This window comes from Adiantum capillus-veneris, chromosome 21 (assembly GCF_014529385.1).
Source record: "Adiantum capillus-veneris isolate H3 chromosome 21, ASM1452938v2, whole genome shotgun sequence".
In the NCBI taxonomy this organism is placed as follows: domain Eukaryota; kingdom Viridiplantae; phylum Streptophyta; class Polypodiopsida; order Polypodiales; family Pteridaceae; genus Adiantum; species Adiantum capillus-veneris.
The window spans coordinates 80,144,621-80,164,817 of record NC_140951.1 but is presented as its reverse complement, the minus strand read 5'-3'; the positions used below and the strand labels follow the sequence as shown (position 1 = coordinate 80,164,817).

Here is a 20,197-nt window from a genome sequence, read left to right as displayed (position 1 = left end):
ACCTGTAAGACACATCCAAGGCTAATAGACCTGTTGTCTTGTTTGGATGGATGCAAGTAAGAACTCTATCTTATCTTGAAAGTTTTTTTTAAACTTTGGCAAGCTGACCTATACTGGATTGCACACTCACCTATGATTCGGGAAGTTTTTCTACTATCTGTATATTGGAATGGGACCTCATTCCTACAAACGTTGTACTTAAATGATTCTAATACTGAGTTGTTTCTGTACTTATCTTTTCTTTGTTCCATATCCAGCTATCGTTTGAATGTACAAGTTCAATTATGTCTTATTATCTAAGATTAAACAGCTCTACACACAAACACACACACACACACACACACACACACACACACACACACACACACACATGCAAGCTATCAGGCACACAATTTTGGCTACTACAGTCTACACGTTGTTGGAAAAGGCTGTCTTTGCACAGTCTACGGTCTCTCTCTCTCTCTCTCTCTCTCTCTCTCTCTCTCTCTCTCTCTCTCTCTCTCTCTCTCTCTCTCTCTCTCTCTCTTACGCTCACTCACACATACACAGATTGACAACAACTTGTCAAGCACACAATTTTGACTATTGTAGGTCATTGGGAAAGGATAGAGTTACGTAGAATCTGGACTACTTCACACAATTTTTGAAGGCTCTTTAATGCATCTACAACAAGGAGGATGACCTAGTAGGGACTTAACATCTCAATTTTGACATTGATCCAACGGACCATGCAAATCAACTAGAAGACAACGTGTGGAGGCCACAACAATTGGAGAGAAAAACCTAGGTTCAATATAATTTCACCTACAAACTTTGAGATTTACCTCTATTTTTTTTAAGTTTTGTTTTCAGCATCACTCAATCAACAAAGTGAGTTGTAGTGAATTAGAAGCATAAACAAGGTGAAAGATCACGGGGGCCTGAAGGGTGATAAATGAATGGGGGCTGGCAATGTCAAAGGCCGGCAATTGGTAGCAGAATGTATGTTGCAGAGTGATCGGACCAGTACATGTAGTTGGATCCTGATTCGTATTCGGATATTGCCGAGCTAGCCCAAATATGGTCTAAAGAGGAGCCATAGATTGTTGTAACATCTTTTATCAATTGTCTGATGTTATATTTGTGCAGGAAAGAGAAGAGGTGGTTGTATGAACTGTTAGGAACTTTAGTGTCAATGTTGAAGTCACCCAGGATAATGATTGGAATTTCCATATTGTGTTGTTCAAGTAATGATTTTAATGCGTCTATTAAATTTGCTAATCGTGTCGAAGGTGAGTTGTAGAGGAATAATATCTTGATGATTTTGTTGTTTGTGAACTTGATCGTTGTATGTAGCATCTCAATTCCTGGACGAGAGATCTTCCCATTGGCAAAGTGGGTTAGTGTTTCTTTGTGGAGAATCGAGACACCCACTTTCACATTAAGTTGGTGATGTAGAAAGCCTGGTATTGCATGCAGTATTGTTTTTGTTAGTCTTGTCTCTTGCAAACAAAGCACATGTGCTGTCATCAGAATGGAATTTGTTGTAATATTTCTTATGTGTTTATTAAAGGAGACAATGTTGAGAGATTGAATGATGATATGTGTGTTTGAGTAAGATTGCAACGAGTTTTGGGTGGAGAGCCATTTAGCTTGCACTTTCAGGCGATTCAATTCTTGTAGCACAATTTGGTCGACTTTGATATGGGAAGGTTGTATTGGTTTGAGCAGGTAAAGATTTGTTGGGTCTCGAACACGTGACAATGCTGTGTATGCGAGACCATGTGTTCGTATGTTTCCAGGATTGAAGGCTAGTGTTTGCAATGTAAGGCCTTGGGATCGATGAATTGTTCGAGCACTAGCTGCTTGCAACGGGAACTGATATCTGAAGATTACGTTCAAGTAGTTTTTTCCGACCTGGAATTCACGAACGACGCGCTCTATTGGGGTCCATTGGCTATTAACGGTTGGTGAATACAATGTTTGATTTTCATAGCGTTTTTTATTTCCAATCACAGGGTTAGAGAAGTGAACCCATATTATGGTTTTTTCCCTGGCTTGTGTGAAGGTTTTATACTCGCCTTCTGCTCCATTAACTAGCCCATCAAGAATATCCAAGTTTCCCACGCATAGCTTGACAACAATACCTCTTTTTAGGCTTAGTGTTGAGTGCAATCCTCCAGTGAATTTGGGATCTGTAGGGATGTTAATTGTTTTGTTGCATGAGTTATTTCTTTTGTCAATAGCGATGAAAGTATGGGGTGTTCCCTCCATTTGATTGAAAACAGCAAGATTATGAGCGTCCTTTTCTTTGTTGGAGTAAAGCAGATGAGAAACTTGATGGCAGATTGGAACGGGTATGTAGTAATTGTCGTTAAGATATTCCAAATCCTCATAAGTATGTTGTGCAACGTGAAGTCTGTTAAGAATGTCTACGAACGTTGGATCGTTTTGTCGCATTGTCAGTGTAAGCTCATAGCATTGTGGGTGAGTGTGCCAATATGATGGAGAAACTGCTTCTAAAAGTGTATGTTTTTGTGTGAAGATCCATCTATCCTTAACAGGGCTTGCCTAACATAGATCACCACAAAGAATGACATCCAGACCACCAAATGGTTTATCGTGGACACGCTTGATTGCTCGCAAGCGTGAGTCGGCCATGGAAAACACGCTTGACCCTATCAAAGACACCTCATCAAAAACTACAATTCTCAAGTCTTTGTAAAGGAGAGAAAGGGCATCTAGATTTTCGGCACTCAATCTTGTTTGTGCAGAAGTAATTAGAGTCAAGTGAAGTGCCGAGTGGATTGTTGTGCCATCAATACTGAAAGCTGCCTTTCCTGTGTACGCCATGAGCAATGCTATTGGGGATTCTGGATATGAAGCATTTCTATGGTTGTAAAATCTTTGTAGTGCTTCTACTAACAATAGCAATGTGAATGTTTTCCCTGTTCCTACACCTCCTGTGAGGAAGAGGTGTATTTGTTTGCTAGGTTGAATTCTTTTTTTCAACATGATGTCGTCAAATATGTGTCGTTGCTGCTCATTTAATTTTTCGATCCCTGCGTGGAAGTCGTCATTTGTCATGGAGGTGTACTTGAAATGCTATAAGTTGAAAGGGTTTCTTGAGTGCGTACTTATTTGGAAATCGTTAAGAATGTCTGCGTGATCTGAAGCATGTGAGTCGTTGTTGGTTGTAGTAGTTGTGCTTGGGGTGGAAGTGCCGTGCATCTCTAATTTGTCTATTGGGCTTGGGTCTTTATTGAACTTGATTTCATTTGATTTTATGAGTTGTAGATGTTGGTTATATACATCACTCCATGTAGAGAGTTTTATCAAATGTTGGTTTTCATTATTGATCCAAGGGAGATATAGCAAGCATTGCTCTCTATAGTGGTCTTCTGGGTTTTTAAGAAGGTTATATTTGACGAATCTTATGATCCTAGGTTTGCGCAATTCTTTGTATGTTGTACCCTCTTGCTTAATTTTTGATGCATATTCAGCCAAACATAGATGATAGAGGCTTTGTGGTCTTTCAGCATATTTGTCAATAATGTTTCGGAAGAATATGTCTGTGTCGGATGAGTCAAGTTTTTGTAGAGATGCTTTTCTTTTGAGGACCAATGCACATTGATCAGGAGGGTTAGTACTTATGTATACAAAGTCATGAGTTGTGGAATGGAGTGGCAACGATAACGCTATGTAAGATGCTTGTTGTGCGCTAATTTGTTGTGTGTTGAGAATAGTGTTGCCAAGCTTACGCAGTCGCTCAATTTTTGTTGCGTTGTTGGCGACACAAATATCGAATTGAGATTTTATTGCTCCTATCAATGTGTTGTCGATTTTTGTCATGTATGATGTGCAATAACTTGCTGCGCCATGTGCGTTCAAGACGAATTGAATGTCGGTGTTTGCGTCCCATAGTGTGGAAATCGTGGGGTTGAAATTGTTTGTGTAAATGTCTGTTATATCTCGTTTCAAGAAGATTGTTGTTGTGGATAGTGAGTTTGCTATTGCCAAAGTATATTCTTTGAATGTCAAATGGAGGCTTCGTATCCATTCTTCAAAGGAAATGGTAGTTCCAGTCGGAAGTGTGTCAAGGCTGTTCATAATGCGTTTCAAAGTTTTCTTGCTTCTCTTTCGATTTTCGTAGTCATTGATGGATGGTCTGAGAATGATTGTGAATGGCATGGGGAATCTTGGAAAAGTGAAGCGGCAAGAGTTGCCTTTCTTAAGACAAGTTTTTCTATGGTGATGTGTTTGTATTTCATGAAGGTCTGATGGTAGCTTAGAGCTGTCTGTACTTATGTACTTGTCCACAAATGTCACAATACTATCATTTGTATCATGGTCTAATACAGTAGCTTCTTCAACCCATAGAAGACCATGGTCATGCTGGCTGTCGCGACTTTGGAACTCTGTAACAAAGAAGTAGTCAAGGATTTTTCCACATAATGTGGTATCGTTAAGTAGTATTCTTTTCATGGCTGTGAAGCGGTTAAGGTAAAAGCGAGCTGTTGTTACTGGATCTGCTCGTACCAAACGTCTACGGAAGCAGCTATCGCTCTCATTGCTATCTTGTTTCAACGGGACTAGTTGTTGCAAGGCATCGAGAAGCTTGTTCCAAGTTTCTCAGCAGAGGAAAATGTCACAAAGAAAGTTGGGGACCCTATTTGTCGAATCATGGAGAAAACCTCTTTTTTGTAACTTTTCTTTATAATCTGGAGAGGTACGGAGCGCTTCGAAGTCTCTGTAGCCGAGTCGAGACGAGACTACCTTCTCTATGTTTGTGTCATGACTAACCTGTCCGGCACACAGCGCCTCGAGTTTCGCTTTGCGGAGACGTATCTAAATGGAGGATAGTATTTTTTGTGTCATGATCTTCACTGATTTGAAAAACAAGTTTTCGATGTTGAGCGCGAAACGTCTATCTTTGTACATTAGCTCCCATTTGGCGACTACTTGGTAATTTTTAGATACGTGCTGGTGGTATTTTCTAGGCTCTCCAAAGAAGATGGTAGGAAAACTAAGCTCCTCACAAAACTCATCAGCAAACAGACCAAGTGGTGTGTTGCCCTCCGATGGTGCAACGTGCAAAATTTTATCGTTATAATCAACGACCTGCTCAGCGGTAGTGATGTTGTGTAAGAGTACATCAGTGTCAATACTTTCCTCATCCTCTAGCTCATATGTGCTTGTGTGTAGGGGAAGTGATGAGTGCAAGATTTCTTGAAAGTGTGCAAGCCATTTATCATTTATGGTTATGTTTTCCTTTTTATACAGAGAGGTGTGAAGACGAGCGTGTGTGGCCTTCATTGTCAGTAAAGGTCTAACTAGGCCAGACAAGTAGCAATGTGTGTACTCGAGCTTGTGTTTGAGGCCTATCAAGACTGAAGCCTCATCGTGGATAAAACGAGGAAGCACTTGCCGTGTTTTTTCGATATTCGCAAGAACGTTGACGACACTCCCTCGCAAACCGTATTGGCCATCATAAGTTAGCTCTCGAATCTTTGCAAACGGAATGCGAATGGAGACTAGGTGTGCCTCGACATTGTTTAGTTGCATGATTGGCAACAGCGGGTCGTTGAAGCCCAATGTATGCAAGCTCTCAAATGGGACCCTAGATTTGTTTGGTTTGCGTTTGCATGCGCGGCAATAGAATAGAGAGCGGCATCTTTTTCGTTTTGCACCTCCAACATGTGAGGATGGTGGAGGAGTGAATTGTGTGACTTGCGAGCGGAAAAACAAACGGCCACATTTTTCGCATGGATATGTAGGTGTGTCATTCAGCCTCTTCAGGAATTTGTTCAAAATTTTGGTTTTTTGTTGTGGAAGAATGGAAGCATGTTGCTTTGATGAGGTAGTCTCTGTCAGCTCTACATGTTGTAGTCGCTTTAGTTTTGTTGTAATTGCAGAGTGTGTATGGACACAAAGTGGTTCCTTTTCGAGAAAAAGATTTGCGATTTGAGTAGCTGGCTTATCCATGTTCTCCCTCCATAAGCGCATTAATTCATCTCACTCTGCAATTGTCCAGTGGACAAGCTTACGACGCAATGGCAAAGTTACGAAAGGATTATAGATTAAGCCCATAGTAGATGCATCCATAATTAGAAGCCCTTTTTTAAATTGTTCGGTTGATTTTCCAATTACTTCTTGTTTGTTGTTGCCGCTTGTAGCATTGCGAAGGATTACAACAAGTGCTTTTTCGAATTTGTGAGAGAAAATATTTATCACTTCCATTGTGAGAGTCATTGATGTTTTGCAAGTTTCATATAAAGCATTCAATTGCGTAGCTCTTTCACTTAAGGACTCCAATTGTGAAGCAAAGAACAATGAAGCTGAAGAGTGCGTGATAAAATTCGTTAAGTAGTTCTCGAACAAGCATTGTTGCATCTCAAGCCTAAATGATCCAAAGCTTAACTTTGTTTGTAACACACTATGGAGTGCTAGAAACAATTCTTGATTAAAAGGATGTGTCTGCATGAATATCATGTCAACGTCTATCTCTTTTGGAATACTCAAATCAGTAGCATTTTCCATGTCTAGTGAAAATTATGTGCGTGTGTTTGTTTGTTTCTGGGTGTCTGTCTCTATCTTTTCACACGTATGTATGCAAATGTCGATATAGCTATTTGTCTATGTGTTTGCGTTTGTATGTATGTGTGTATGAGGGGAGAGAGAGAGAGAGAGAGAGAGAGAGAGAGAGAGAGAGAGAGAGAGAGAGAGAGAGAGAGAGAGAGAGAGAGCGTTTTCTATATTTGTGTGTGCCTATTTGTCTTTGTTTGTAGATGGGGAGAGAGAGAGAGAGAGAGAGAGAGAGAGAGAGAGAGAGAGAGAGAGAGAAAAGAGAAATAGACAATCTTTTGAGCAACAACCACAATAGTTAGAAGCACAACCAAAATTGTACGAAAGCACCTACAAAAAAGTAGAGGATGGGAGCATTGGTTACATCCAATCACAATAGTTAGAAGCACAACCAAAATTGTGCGAAAGCACTTACAAAAAAGTAGGGGATGGAAGCATTCGTTTCATTCAAGCATATAGTTAGAACAAGCGTGCAAAATTAAGGGCAGCTAATAATGAAAGATGGACATTTGGAACACTAAGTTTCGGTTTGGTACGCCACCACATACCCACTTGCGTTGATCTTGAAGCGGCCAAAGCGTGAGGTTGTTGCCAAGGTGTCTCTTGCCTCAAAAGCAGAGTCAATGTAGATTTCGTTGAAGGTCCTATCCAATGCAAGGACTACATCAACTGCTGCACCAATTACTTGCACATCGAGAAGCTTTTTGTCTTTTGTTGCAATACGTGCTTCCAACTTTGGTGTCGTGATTATTGTGGTGTTTTTATTGCAAGATCCGCAATAAGGGGCTTGTCTTAGTCTGTAGACTTTTGTGGATTTGCAATTTGAACAATGCTTCTCCAACAACACGCTATTGAAGTTGACGAATCGAAGCGTGCCAACAACCTGCAGCAGATAACTATGTTAGAGTTTGAGAGGAGGGACTTGGAATATATCACTTTATTTTACATGAGCACACCTCACGATTGTACCCCAAATTTTCGGTTTGAGTTTGGAAGACAGCAATAAGCTCCTCTCTGAGGCGCACACTACGAACAGGCACTAGAATTGTGACATCTAGTATCGACAAGGTGTTTGGTTTGCCGAGGAATGCTCCAATGTTTCTTGCGACACACATTACAGGGCCATCAACAACCACTTCTTGAAGCAACTGTTGGCAATCATCTTTGCGAGAGTTCACAAAACTCAGCTGTAAGAGAATATTGAGTATGTAAATCAAATCAGAAAGAGCATGGCTATATGATGGAAGATTTAAAATCTATAATAGAAGACTAGAAAGTAATAAGCAAGGTAGGTCAATTCTTACAAATGCCCTATCTGATGGGAGAGGACCATCTGCAACTAGAAGGTCACCGACAGGTCCACCAAATCTTGATTGTGAGTTGTGCTTTTGTAAAATAACAAAAGCAAGTGTGCTTAACTGAGAACGTCCAGTTGAAGATTGTTGTGCACCTATGTCATCAAGAAATGCACGTATCTTGCAATCACGGGCGAAGGTGAGGGACACTGGGAAAGGTTCTGCTGCGCTTACAGCAGTTGTAGCATCAATGTACAAGGAATACAATGCTAATCCCCCATCTGCTCTATTTTTGCGCCTAACAATTGGGCTGTCGATGTGAACAAAGTCACCGAGGTGGAGCTTGTCTGTAGACATGTAGTAGTGTTAGTGTGTATACGCGCTTCACCAGGGGCACTTTTCTCCCACTGGGTTTTTCCCCCTGGACATCTGGTGTGAAAGGACACCTTATCTCTTAGGGTTTCATATAAGCTTTGTAGCTCTGAGTTTGTATACACAATTATTATTCCAATACAAAGAGAGAGAGACTACAGAGATCTCGTACACAAGCTTTGTGTCTTCTCCTTCTCCATCTTCTTCCTACTCTGAGTTGCTGTCTTCCTTCTGTTTCCTGTTTCATCATCTTCAACAATTGGTATCAGAGCGAGGTGATTTCCAGAGCCTCTACTTGCGTTTTCGCGTCCGCGCGCGCAATCGCAGTTTTCAGGCAGTTTTCGGAAAATTTGTTCGTGGGAGCATCCTCGACGTTCCGGGAGTATTCTGATCAGGCGACCTGGGGTTTTACCCCCCTTTCGAAGCCGTTCGAGCCCTCAGAATTTTGTTCTGAGCAGCGTAGCAGAAGTTACTTTTCGGAGGCGTTTAGATCAAGAGGGTGTGCTTTTTGACAGATTTTCTTCAGGTAAACAGTTCTTTTGGGAAGCAGCTTGTCTTAGCTTTGTGCTGAGATTTTGTGTAGAGTTTTGCTTGGATTGGAGAGGAGATTTGTGAATCTCTTGGAGGTTCTTTTGCTCTCTTGTGTGCATCTACAGTATGGCTCAATCTACGGAGAAAGAGATTTTTGGTGCGTTTACATCCGAAGACAAATTGGATGGTACCAACTATTCTCTTTGGTCTTTTATGGCCAAAAATGTTTTGGTTGGTAAAGGATTGTGGGATTATGTATCTGGAGATGAAGTTCGTCCAGGTAGCATTGCACCTGCCACGCCTAGTCGTGGTGCAGCTGTTGGTGCAGGACCCTCACAAGTCACTCCAGAGCAAAAGAGATGGGATACTAAAGATGCACAGGCTATGGCTGTGATTGCCTTAACCATAAAGAGGACAATCACACCACATATCAGATCTTGTAGAACTTCTGAGGATGCTTGGAACACTCTGCAAGCTATGTTTGGAGGAAGAAACGCTGCCAGAATAGAGTTTTTGAAGAAACAACTTGACAAAATACAGATGGACGAAAGTGACGATATTGTCGAGCATCTTACAAAAATCAGGGATCTTAAAGAGCAATTGCTTAGCATTGATGAAGTGATTCCAGAGAAGGACTTGGTTTCCAAAACACTCAATTCACTACCACCATCTTATTTGACTTTTCAGACTTCTTTGACTCTGTCTTTGCGAGCTAATCCTGACCCTCTTCATTTTGAAGAGTTAGTGGCTTTGCTATTGCAGGAGGATCAATCACGTAAGAACAAGTCTTTACAGGTGGATGGTATGGATCATGCTCTTGTTGTACAGAACAAAAACAGGGGTAAAGAGAGTGCTCATCACTCCAAGTCTGGTGCAGGACAGTCTTCAGAGAAGTCTAAAGGTGATTCAGACAAGTCCAAGAAGAAAGGTAAATGTCACTACTGCAAGAAACCTGGTCACTACATTAGTGAGTGTAAAAAGCGAATTGCTAAAGAAAAGAAGAAAGAGTCAAGTTTGGTTGTTTCAACTTCTGGTGATTCTTCTACAGCTAAAGAAGAGTCTGCAAACTTTGTGCAGGATTCTTATGCTTTTGTAGTATGTTCAAATTTTTCTGCTTACAGTGTTGACAAGACACAAATGATTTGGTACTTTGATAGTGGTGCATCCAGGCATATTACTTCAAGGAAGAATTTGTTTTGTTCATTGGATGCAGCTCCAGCAGGAAAGAAGGTGACATGTGCAAATAATGCTTCTTATCCAATCAAAGGCGTTGGTAAGATTTTGATTACCATTTCAGATGGTTCAGATTTATGCTTGCCAGATGTCTTATATGTTCCAGGGATCAAGAAGAATTTGTTGTCTGTATCCTCTCTTGCAAAAAATGGTCTTCGGGTCATTTTTGAGGATGACAGATGTGTTGTACGAGATCTGGTTATGGGCCCACCACGCTTCCGCTGCGCCACTCTGATCGAGAGAATGGTTATTCTCTTATCACTACAGGTACGCTGGACAATGGACTATTTGTGCTAGATCGTTATGAAAAGCAGATTCAGGTATGTATTGCAGAAACAAAGACTCAGGCCATGCAGGATGCTGAGTTGTGGCATGCTAGATTTGGGCATGTTAGTTATGGCAGTTTGATGACTTTACAACGTCATAATATGGTGCATGATTTGTCTTTATTGGAGATGCCACCAAGACATGTATGTGAAGGTTGCGTTCTTGGAAAGATGCACAGATTTGCATTTTCGCAGGATGGTTCAGTTAGAGCGACACGAAAGTTGCAGCTTGTACACAGTGATGTATGTGGTCCTATGAGGACGCCATCTATAGGAAACAGCCTTTATTTTGTGACCTTCATTGATGACTTTTCCAGGTTTTGTTGGGTGTATCCACTCAAAGCAAAGTCAGATGTGTTTGCAGTTTTTCAACATTATGTCGCCATGGTTGAAAATGAAACAGGTTGCAAAGTACAGACTCTTCGTACCGATCGAGGAGGTGAATACATGTCAGGTGCATTTAAGGATTTTTTGGGAAAGAAAGGCATTAAACACCAATGCACTATGCCATACACACCACAACAGAATGGTGTTGCAGAAAGGAAGAACAGGTCTTTAATGGAGACAGCTAGATGTATGCTCAAGGCTAAGAGTTTGCCTCATAAGCTATGGATGGAGGCAATTGCTTGTGCAGCACATGTTTTGAACAGGTGTCCTACTCGTGCCTTGAAGACCATTACTGCATATGAAGCTTGGTATGACAAAAAACCTTCAGTCAGTTATCTTCGTGTTTTTGGTTGTCTTGCTTATGCTCACATCCCTCAGCAGTTACGTGGGAAGCTTGATGATAAGGCAATCAAATGTATATTTGTGGGGTACAGTAGTGGAAGTAAAGGTTATAGACTTTACAATCCTGCTACAAACAAGATTTTTGAAAGTCGTGATGTAATTTTTGCAGAAACTACTGCTCAACCTATGGTTGCTTTTGATGTACCTCATATGCAGACACATGATGTATTTGAAGGTTTGCTTCCTTCTTTTGTGGAGAATCAAGAATCACAACAGGTTGATAATCTTGATCAATCTTTTGATCAGCATGTGACACCTCATGATGTAGAGGAAATTGTGCGTGAAGAGCAAGAAGTTCTCAGGGAAGAAAGAACCTTGCCTAAATGGGTTCAGAAAACTTTGCAGGATAGCAAGTTGGATGCACCGTTGCCACGAAAAACACGTGCTGGTACTACTTTTGGCAGAGAGCAAGTAGATTTGGCTTGCTTTAGTACTCTTTGTGATGCAGATGAGCCTGATTCATTTGAACAAGCTTTAGAGTGTGTTCAGTGGAAAGATGCTATGCAGCAAGAAATTGATTCTATTCATAAGAATCATACATGGGATCTAGTGGACTTGCCTACAGGTAAAAAGCCTATTGGTACAAAGTGGGTTTTTAAGGTAAAAAGGAAACAAGATGGTACTGTTGACAGGTACAAAGCAAGGCTTGTGGCAAAAGGCTATGCGCAACAGAAAGGCATAGATTATGATGAAACCTTTGCTCCTACTTCTCGTGCGTCCACAGTTAGATCACTAGTTGCAATTGCTGCTCATCATGGTTGGAAAGTGCATCAGTTGGATATCAAAACTGCTTTTTTGAATGGTGATTTGCAGGAAGAAGTTTATGTAAGTCAACCAAGTGGTTTTGTTGTAAAAGGTCAAGAGCAAAAGGTATGTAGATTGCGTAAAGCTTTGTATGGTCTCAAACAGGCTCCAAGAGCATGGTATGAGAAGATACATACTTATTTGATTGGCCAGGGATTTCAGAATAGTCCAACAGAAAGTACTTTGTATGTCAAAAAGAGAGATGGAGTTCTCATTATGCTAACACTTTATGTGGATGATATGCTTCTTACAGGCAATACTGCAGATGAAATTGAAGCGTTTAAAGATGCTTTGAGAAAAACCTTTGAGATGTCTGATCTTGGTTTGCTACATTATTACTTGGGTATTCAGTTTGTGCAATCAGAGGATGGCATATACATGTTGCAGGCAAAATATTTGCATAAAATTTTGGACAAGTTTGGTATGCAAAATTGTAAGCCAATCTCTACACCCGTAGAAACTGGATCAAAGTTGAGCATGCACGATGCTGGAGAACCTTTTGATGTACATACTTATGCAGCAGCGGTTGGTTGCTTGATATATTTGGCAGGCAACACTCGTCCAGACATTCAATTTGGGGTTTCACAAGCAAGCAGATTTATGCACAGCCCAGGTATGCATCATTGGCAGGCTGTGAAGCGCATACTTCGTTACCTTTCAGGTACCCCTAATCTTGCCATGTTCTTTCCAAGGGGGGATATGTATGGAAAGCACAATTCTATGCAGCTTCTTGGTTACAGCGATTCAGATTGGGCTGGTGATTTTGACACACGACATGCAACAAGTGGCAATTGTTTTTTCTTGGGAAATGCATGTATATCTTGGCTAAGCAAGAAGCAACCCACAGTGGCTACATCAACTTGTGAAGCTGAGTACAGGGCAGCTTTCACGGCAACAGTTGATTGTGTATGGATACGCAGGTTATTGGCAGATCTTTGTGAGTGTCAACAGGCACCCACTACCATTTTCACTGACAGTCAGAGTGCTATTGCAGTTGCAAGGAATCCAGTATTTCATGCAAGAACAAAGCACATAGAGGTTCACTACCACTATGTCAGGGAAAGGCTACATGCAGGGGAGATCACACTAACTTACTGTCCTACACAGGATAACATTGCAGATCTATTTACGAAGGCGTTATCACGAGAAAAGTTTGAAGCTTTTCGAAAAGCTTTGGGCTTACTCTCATACACATGATGATCTGCTACCTTGTACGGATTCACACTATCACTACAGGGGGGATTTGTAGACATGTAGTAGTGTTAGTGTGTATACGCGCTTCACCAGGGGCACTTTTCTCCCACTGGGTTTTTCCCCCTGGACATCTGGTGTGAAAGGACACCTTATCTCTTAGGGTTTCATATAAGCTTTGTAGCTCTGAGTTTGTATACACAATTATTATTCCAATACAAAGAGAGAGAGACTACAGAGATCTCGTACACAAGCTTTGTGTCTTCTCCTTCTCCATCTTCTTCCTACTCTGAGTTGCTGTCTTCCTTCTGTTTCCTGTTTCATCATCTTCAACATTGTCGACGTAGAGCTCTATGTATGGATCATTCACCACCACCGTGATAGTGTCCGTGCATTCTTCATCGACCAGGTCGACCTTCAAGTAGCGGTTGTACTTCAACTGGTCAAGGCCAACTTTGTAGGTGCCATACAGATTCAATATCTTGCCCTCGATACAGAATCGCGGGCTAGAATCAGAGATGTCAGTAATCAAGAATTGTGGTAGAAGACTTTGAGCAAATGGAACAATACTAAGATCAATAGACTTGCTATGTAGTTGAGGTGATTCATCTGGTGCATAAAGCCTAGAATCTTGAATAGAAGGCTCGACTTCAATTGGACTTGGATCATTAGCAATGTTCAGAGGTGTGCGCTCAATCAGGTTTAGGCTGATTGTTCCTTGCAGTGGCACAAGAGGCTCAGTAGACAAAGGCAAAACAGGTATTTCAAGATATGCTTCCTTCTTGACATTAATGGGGTCCTCCACAACTTGGTTGCCTACATAATCCAAAAGATAGTAAAATCAGGAAACAGCTCTACGACTCGATAAAATGACTCTCAAAGAAAGGCACTTTCGAAAAACAAAAGGCTCACATCTAGAGTTCACGGAGTCGTTCAAACGAAACAATGCGCGTGCAATAGGCTTGTGGGGCTTATTCAGCTCTTCCTTTGATCTTTTGCGAGGCGGCGATGATGTGCATGCAATTGAGGACACGTCGACACATTTACAACTCGAGCTCGGAGTACCTTCTGTCAACCTTGGAAGCTCTGTAGAAGATCAATTATGAGGATGTAATGCCTTTCACATATAAGGAAAAGTTCGGCAACGATAGGTAGAAATAGAAGCAGTCATTTGCGATAGAAATTTCCTTGCGTGACAACCTTTTCGTATGGTTACTTCTTGCATACTAAAGCAACTAGAAGGTAGAGACGTGCTTGCAATTATAGGAAGATGGGCAATCATAAGAGAGCGGTGAATGTGCTTGTGGTAAAGGCCTACATACACTTCTGTGTATTACACACACACACACGCGCGCATGCACACACACACACACACACACACACACACAGATTCGATGGCTATGTAATGAGAATGAGCATGTAAGCATATTGTGTGCACGTGTTACGCGTGCAAAGCTACTGTGTTGGAGAGAATGCACAATGCAAGGATGCAAAATAAAACCTAAGTGTTTCAAAATCTCATTGTGCATCAAATGGTGCATTCAAGAGGTAGTGCTCATAGGCTCAAGCACTCGAAATATTGGTATGGGAGCGCGGCCTACGCGCTACACATGCGATGTGCTCGATCACTGTTTTCAAAAGCAATGCATTTGACTTTTTCTAAAAACCCCTAAAATGTAAGCCTTCCTCTACTTGTTGAGGTAAACCAATTGATTAGAGCAAGATTACTATTGACCTACTTCTGCATTTTGACTATCTTTTGACGATGTGAGTAGCGATTGAAGACAAGCGAAGCCCATGGAAGGATTCAAGCGTAGTATGACATAGAAACAAGAGAATGACCAAAACAAACATTACATTTGCAAAAGAGTAATGGAAGTAATGATTATCGAATAACGACATTCGCTAATTGATATTCGCCAAATTCAGAACTAGCACCACATTCGCAACACAAGTTAGAGACAGATTTCACAATACAAATTCTTCGAAAGTTTGATGAACCAAAATGAGCAACTACAACACAAAAGGCGTCAATAAGACTCACCGCCTTCAAAGTCTATGCTGTCAGCACCATCGGAGTCTCCACTGCTTACAAACCATTCTCGTCCTTCGGCAACAAGAGAACTCTCACTGTGTTCTTTGGAAGCCATTGGCAAGCAAAGCTAAAGGTAATTTATAAGTAAATGAGCTCACAAATTCTGAGATGCACAAAGGCAGAAGAAGGGCTGCTCTTTCACAATTTCATAAAAGCCATTGACAAGCAAAGCTAAAGGTAATCTATAACTATATGAGCTTACAAATTCTGTGAGATGCGGAAAGGCAAAAGAAGGGCTCCTCTTATAGAAGTTGATAACATAATATGATTTTAATATTTGCCTCCACACAGCTTTTGAGATGCACAAGCTCAAATTGAAGTGGTCACCCTCACATTAACTTTCATAGGTGTCATTTCAAGCATTAGTATATGCATTTGAACTTTTTTATTATGAAAATGAGTGAGTGTGTGCGTGCGTGTGCGCGCGCACGTGCATCTCTCTCTCTCTCTCTCTCTCTCTCTCTCCCCTAAAGTGTTTGGGAAAAAATATCTTTATAGACATACAAAATTTCTTTTCTTGAATATGCCTAGAGAAAATGTTGAGAACTATGTTTATTTTCCAAGTTTTTACATTATTTTCCTCTATTTCGAGGTGGAACTTCTCCTTTTTCGCTTGCTCTCAACTGACATTTTTGACATTGAAAACGGCACTAGCACCAAAGAAAATACGGAACCTAGTTTGCTTTAAACGGCATCCAATGTCATTGCGATGAGTCCCCCTGACCATCCAAGTAGTTCGAGCCTACTTTCAAAAGTGGAGACATGGTTTTGATTTAGCTTCAGATGTTCTGGTGAAGGAGGTAGGCCTTACCATCTCGTCTACTTTGCTAGTTTGAGGAGTGAGTACCCACCACTTTTGTCCAAGATAGGCTCAGTGATTGGGACTATCTTGGAGACTCCTCACACGGCAGCCTCGATAGCTGCCAAGGCGGCCGGCATTCCGTCAGTCCCAGTTCCGGTTAGGGACATCCACACTCTCCCCAAGGTTATCCTTCTTCCTCGGGTGAGTGGGGGTGGTTCAGACAGAGCCGGAGTATTCGGGCCTCTCGAAATTTGGAAAATCCCGACTACATTTCAAGATTGCCTTTAAGAAACCCGTCAAGTTCACACAAGTTTTAGTGTGATTGACGCACGCACGTGCATCTCTCTCTCTCCCTCTCCCCCGATTAAAGTGTTCGGGAAGAAATATTTTTACGGAGGTGCAAAATTTCTTTTCTTGAATATGCCTAGAGACAATGTTAAAAATTAGATTTAGTTTTCAATTTCCTACATTATTTTTTATCTATTTCGAGGTGCAGTTTCCGCTTTTCTGCTTGCTCTCAATTGACATTTTTGTGATTAGAAACGGCAGTAGTGTTAGAAAAAAACCGGAATGTACTCTATTTTAACCGGTTAAAATTGACAAATCCCGACTACATTTTAAGCTTGCCTTTAAGAAAAGCATGAAATTCATAGAAGTTTTGGTGTAACTGCCGGCAAAAGATTCAAATTTTGGGCTATAAAGCGAGAGAATTTCAAGTTCCCTCTTATTTTCAGTGTGTGGGAAAAATGTATTTTCTAGCCATGAACGACAACACATTCCCACTTGCTTTTGTACAATTTGATAATATAATAGAAGCTCGACTGCACCAAAATCATTTTCCCATCAAGCATTCAATGCCGCTTTGAGGGCGGTGCAGGCACGCAAGCAATTGCAAGGGGCACAAGTGACGAAGGCTTCGATTTGAGCACATGCTCTGAAGCAATAGTTAATGCTTCCAAGCAAGCTTGCTGAAAGTGATGCACAGCACACTTCGTCAAAGCCTCAAAGGCAGCAGACACGTGCGCGACGGACGCCTCCTAAGTCACTGCTATCACGCACGCACTGCAGAGAGCGTTGTTGTCACGCATGCGCTGCAGAGAACTCCGCGCGCTGCCCTACAGAAGCGTCGCCTCATGGGTCGGGTCCTGTCAGCGGGCGTGCATCCTGGCTGTCCGAGCTTCAACGGCCCAAAAACTGCACGTTTTTGCAACATCTTCTCCTATGGCCTCTGCTGGCCAATAATAGCATTTTAGTATTTGACTGCTGCAGACAGGTTTTGACATGCACAAGCTCAAAAACTCCCATCAAGTCTTCAATGCCCTGCAAGCCTCACACTAAACGTCAACTGCATTTTAATATTCGATTGCATATAGCTTTTGAGCTTCTCAAGTCTTCAAGACTTCAATGCCCTGCAAGCCTCACACTGAATGTCAGCCTCCCATCAAGCATTCAATGCATTCCACACACGCTGTGAGAGAAAGCACGCCTTGAAAACAGGGCCCTGCAAGCATGCACGCATTGCAAGGCGTCGTAGACGTTGTGACTCCGACTTGTGAGAGAGAAGAGAGAGCTGCAGCCTTGCTTCCTTACCATATGACGGAGCAGAAAACGTGCAGGCATCGTATGACGCAGTAGGTCGTACACTGACATGCAAGCACCGCATGATGCAGCAGGTCGTACGCAGCAGTGAGACAAAACAGAGCCGTGCAGGACGGAGCAGACGGACTGCCAATTGGGATTGCGGAGGAGGCCATTTCGGCAAGCCTTCCCCATGCGTTGCGCGGCTGCAGAGAAGTCAGAGGGGCTGTCAGGTGGGGCTGTGGACGAGGCCATTTCGGTACGCCTTCCCCATGCTCTACGCGGCTATAGAGAAGTCCCATCCTGCATGCCCTACAAAAGTCTCACGTGGTGCAGCAAAAACGTAAAGCGCAAACTCTTTATCCTCCACCTGGCACTCATCCAACCATCGAAAATAAACGGTGAGAAAACCGCACGTTTTCTCCACCACCCTCTCCTATGGCCTCTGCAGGCCACAAATACAGCATCCCCATGTTGGAAAAGAGCCATGGATGCAAAAAGAATAACAACTTAACATCCGAACCTTAAATTTTAAATTGAAGTTAACAATAGCTTCAAAGTTCAAAGAAACTACAAAGTTTAAAGAAGCTAAAATTAAAGTTTTGAGAATCTACAAAGTGCATAGAAGTTTAATGCAAAAACCTTCATATATAATAAATTTGTTTCTTTTTTTTGAAAATAAGTATAGTATAGTCAAATGCTCAAAAAACCCTCGATCGAGTGTAATCCCACCTAAAAAAGTTTGAAATTTATCTCTAAATCTATATTTGAAGGTGAGGAAACTTACAAAGTATAGAAAAATTGAGTGTAAAAGCCTTCAAATATAATAAACTTATCCCTAAATTTCTCATACCTAAATTTTTCAAGTTTTTTGGAGAACACATCGTGCCTAAACTCGATTTAGTGTAACCCCTCCTACAAATTTTTGAGATTTGCCTCGAAAATTTTTATTTGCTTTTAAGTGCTCAAAAATCTTAGGTTTAGTACAATCCCACCTATGAATTTTGAGATTCACCTATAAACTCCAAGCCAACCCAAAGGTGAAAGCACCTGCAAAGCTCACAAAAATCTTAGCATAAAAATCTTAAAAAATAGCCGAGAGTTACCGGAGTTGAGGTCCACTTTTGCCTTGGTCTTGCACACCTTTTGCCTTGGATTCATTGGATCAAAATTTCTTGATTCCGTCGATTCTCAACTTTCTAGATATTGATTGTCGATTGTCAATTCTCGATTGGTAATTTCCTCGATTGTTGATTGTAAGGCCAATGTTTATTCTCCCTCCCCCCTCTCTCTAGTGCCGATGTGAGAGCCCTCTCACCCGCGCTCTCTCTCTAGCTAAGGAGAGCTTAGTGTTCTCTCTCCTCTCTCTCTCTCTCTCTCTCTCTCTCACCCGCGTGCGCGCGCGCACACACACACACACACACACACACACACACAAAATCCTTGCAAGACATCCACAACAAATTGTTGGACTCCTATGGTTGAATCATCAAGCTCGCTACACTTCATTAATGCAATGCAAATGTGGAAGGCATCCCTACAACGATCCAACACCTCAGCAAATGGCACATCGACTCTCTCTTGTTAGGAAATAAGACGTAGCTAGATAGAAAATTGAGTAGATTACTTAATGGAGAGAGACAGATTTACATACACGAGATTATAGAGTAGAGTAGAGAGAGAGAGAGAGAGAGAGAGAGAGAGAGAGAGAGAGAGAGAGAGAGAGAGAGAATACACACGATATACGTGGTTCACCCAATGTGGGCTACGTCCACGGGAAAGCAGCCACTCAATGGCTTTAGTACTTCAAAACAAGAAGTAGTTTACAAAGGGATTATACCCTTAATGGAGCTCCCGTCTTGCTTCACTCTCACCACCTCACACTCACCTTGTTGCATCAACTTCACACTATGAAATGTGTGTAGAAATGGCCTCCTTTTATAGGCCAAAAGGGCTGCCCTCTCTCATGAGAGACAGCCATGTGTAGCCGCCCTTGTGTAGATAAGTCCAAATCGGACCCTCCAATCCGTCCATGTGTGGCCGCCCTTGAGAAGACAAGTCAGCTTTTGAATTCGGCCACCAGCCATTGTATTCGGCCACCGGCCACCGGCCATTAACTTCCGACCATCGGCCACCAACCATTGACTACCGGCCAACCGACCGGTTGTTTTTCGACCACTTTCCGACCGCCGTCCGGCCATAATATTCCGACGAGGAAAAAAAAGTCTTGGGGACTTCCGCCCCCAAGGCCCCTAAAGTTGCCCCTGATTTTTGGCCATGAAAATTTTGGTTTCCGGCGAGTGATTTTCCTTCACGCACGATAGCTTCTCCTTATAATGGGGGCCTTACAAATGTGCATTTTTACCACAGAAAATTACAAGGGTAAATCAGGCTCCATACTTAACATCTCTCTCTCTCTCTCTCTCTCTCTCTCTCTCTCTCTCTCACCCAAGTTCAACAGGTCTTGAGTTCAACTCTTCTCGCCCAATAGGTCTTTAAGATCTCTTGGGATAGTTTCCTATGATGTTACTCTTCTGCTTCTTCTTCTTCTCTCTCACACACACACACCACATACACATAGACAAAACACAGACGCACATATATAGCTGGTGAGTTT

General features: G+C 41.9%; 1 protein-coding gene and 1 pseudogene across 1 annotated transcript; both read right to left on the bottom strand.

Moving 5' to 3' along the window:
* Positions 1-2,550: 2,550 nt before the first annotated feature.
* On the bottom strand, positions 2,551-3,066 carry LOC147431217 (ATP-dependent DNA helicase pfh1-like). The gene has a single exon (XM_086493640.1). It carries the CDS (start codon positions 3,064-3,066, stop codon positions 2,551-2,553), a length of 516 nt encoding a protein of 171 aa, XP_086349766.1.
* Positions 3,067-7,042: 3,976 nt separating this feature from the next.
* Positions 7,043-15,255, bottom strand: LOC147431216 (uncharacterized; annotated as a pseudogene).
* Between the last annotated feature and the right edge of the window lie 4,942 nt (positions 15,256-20,197).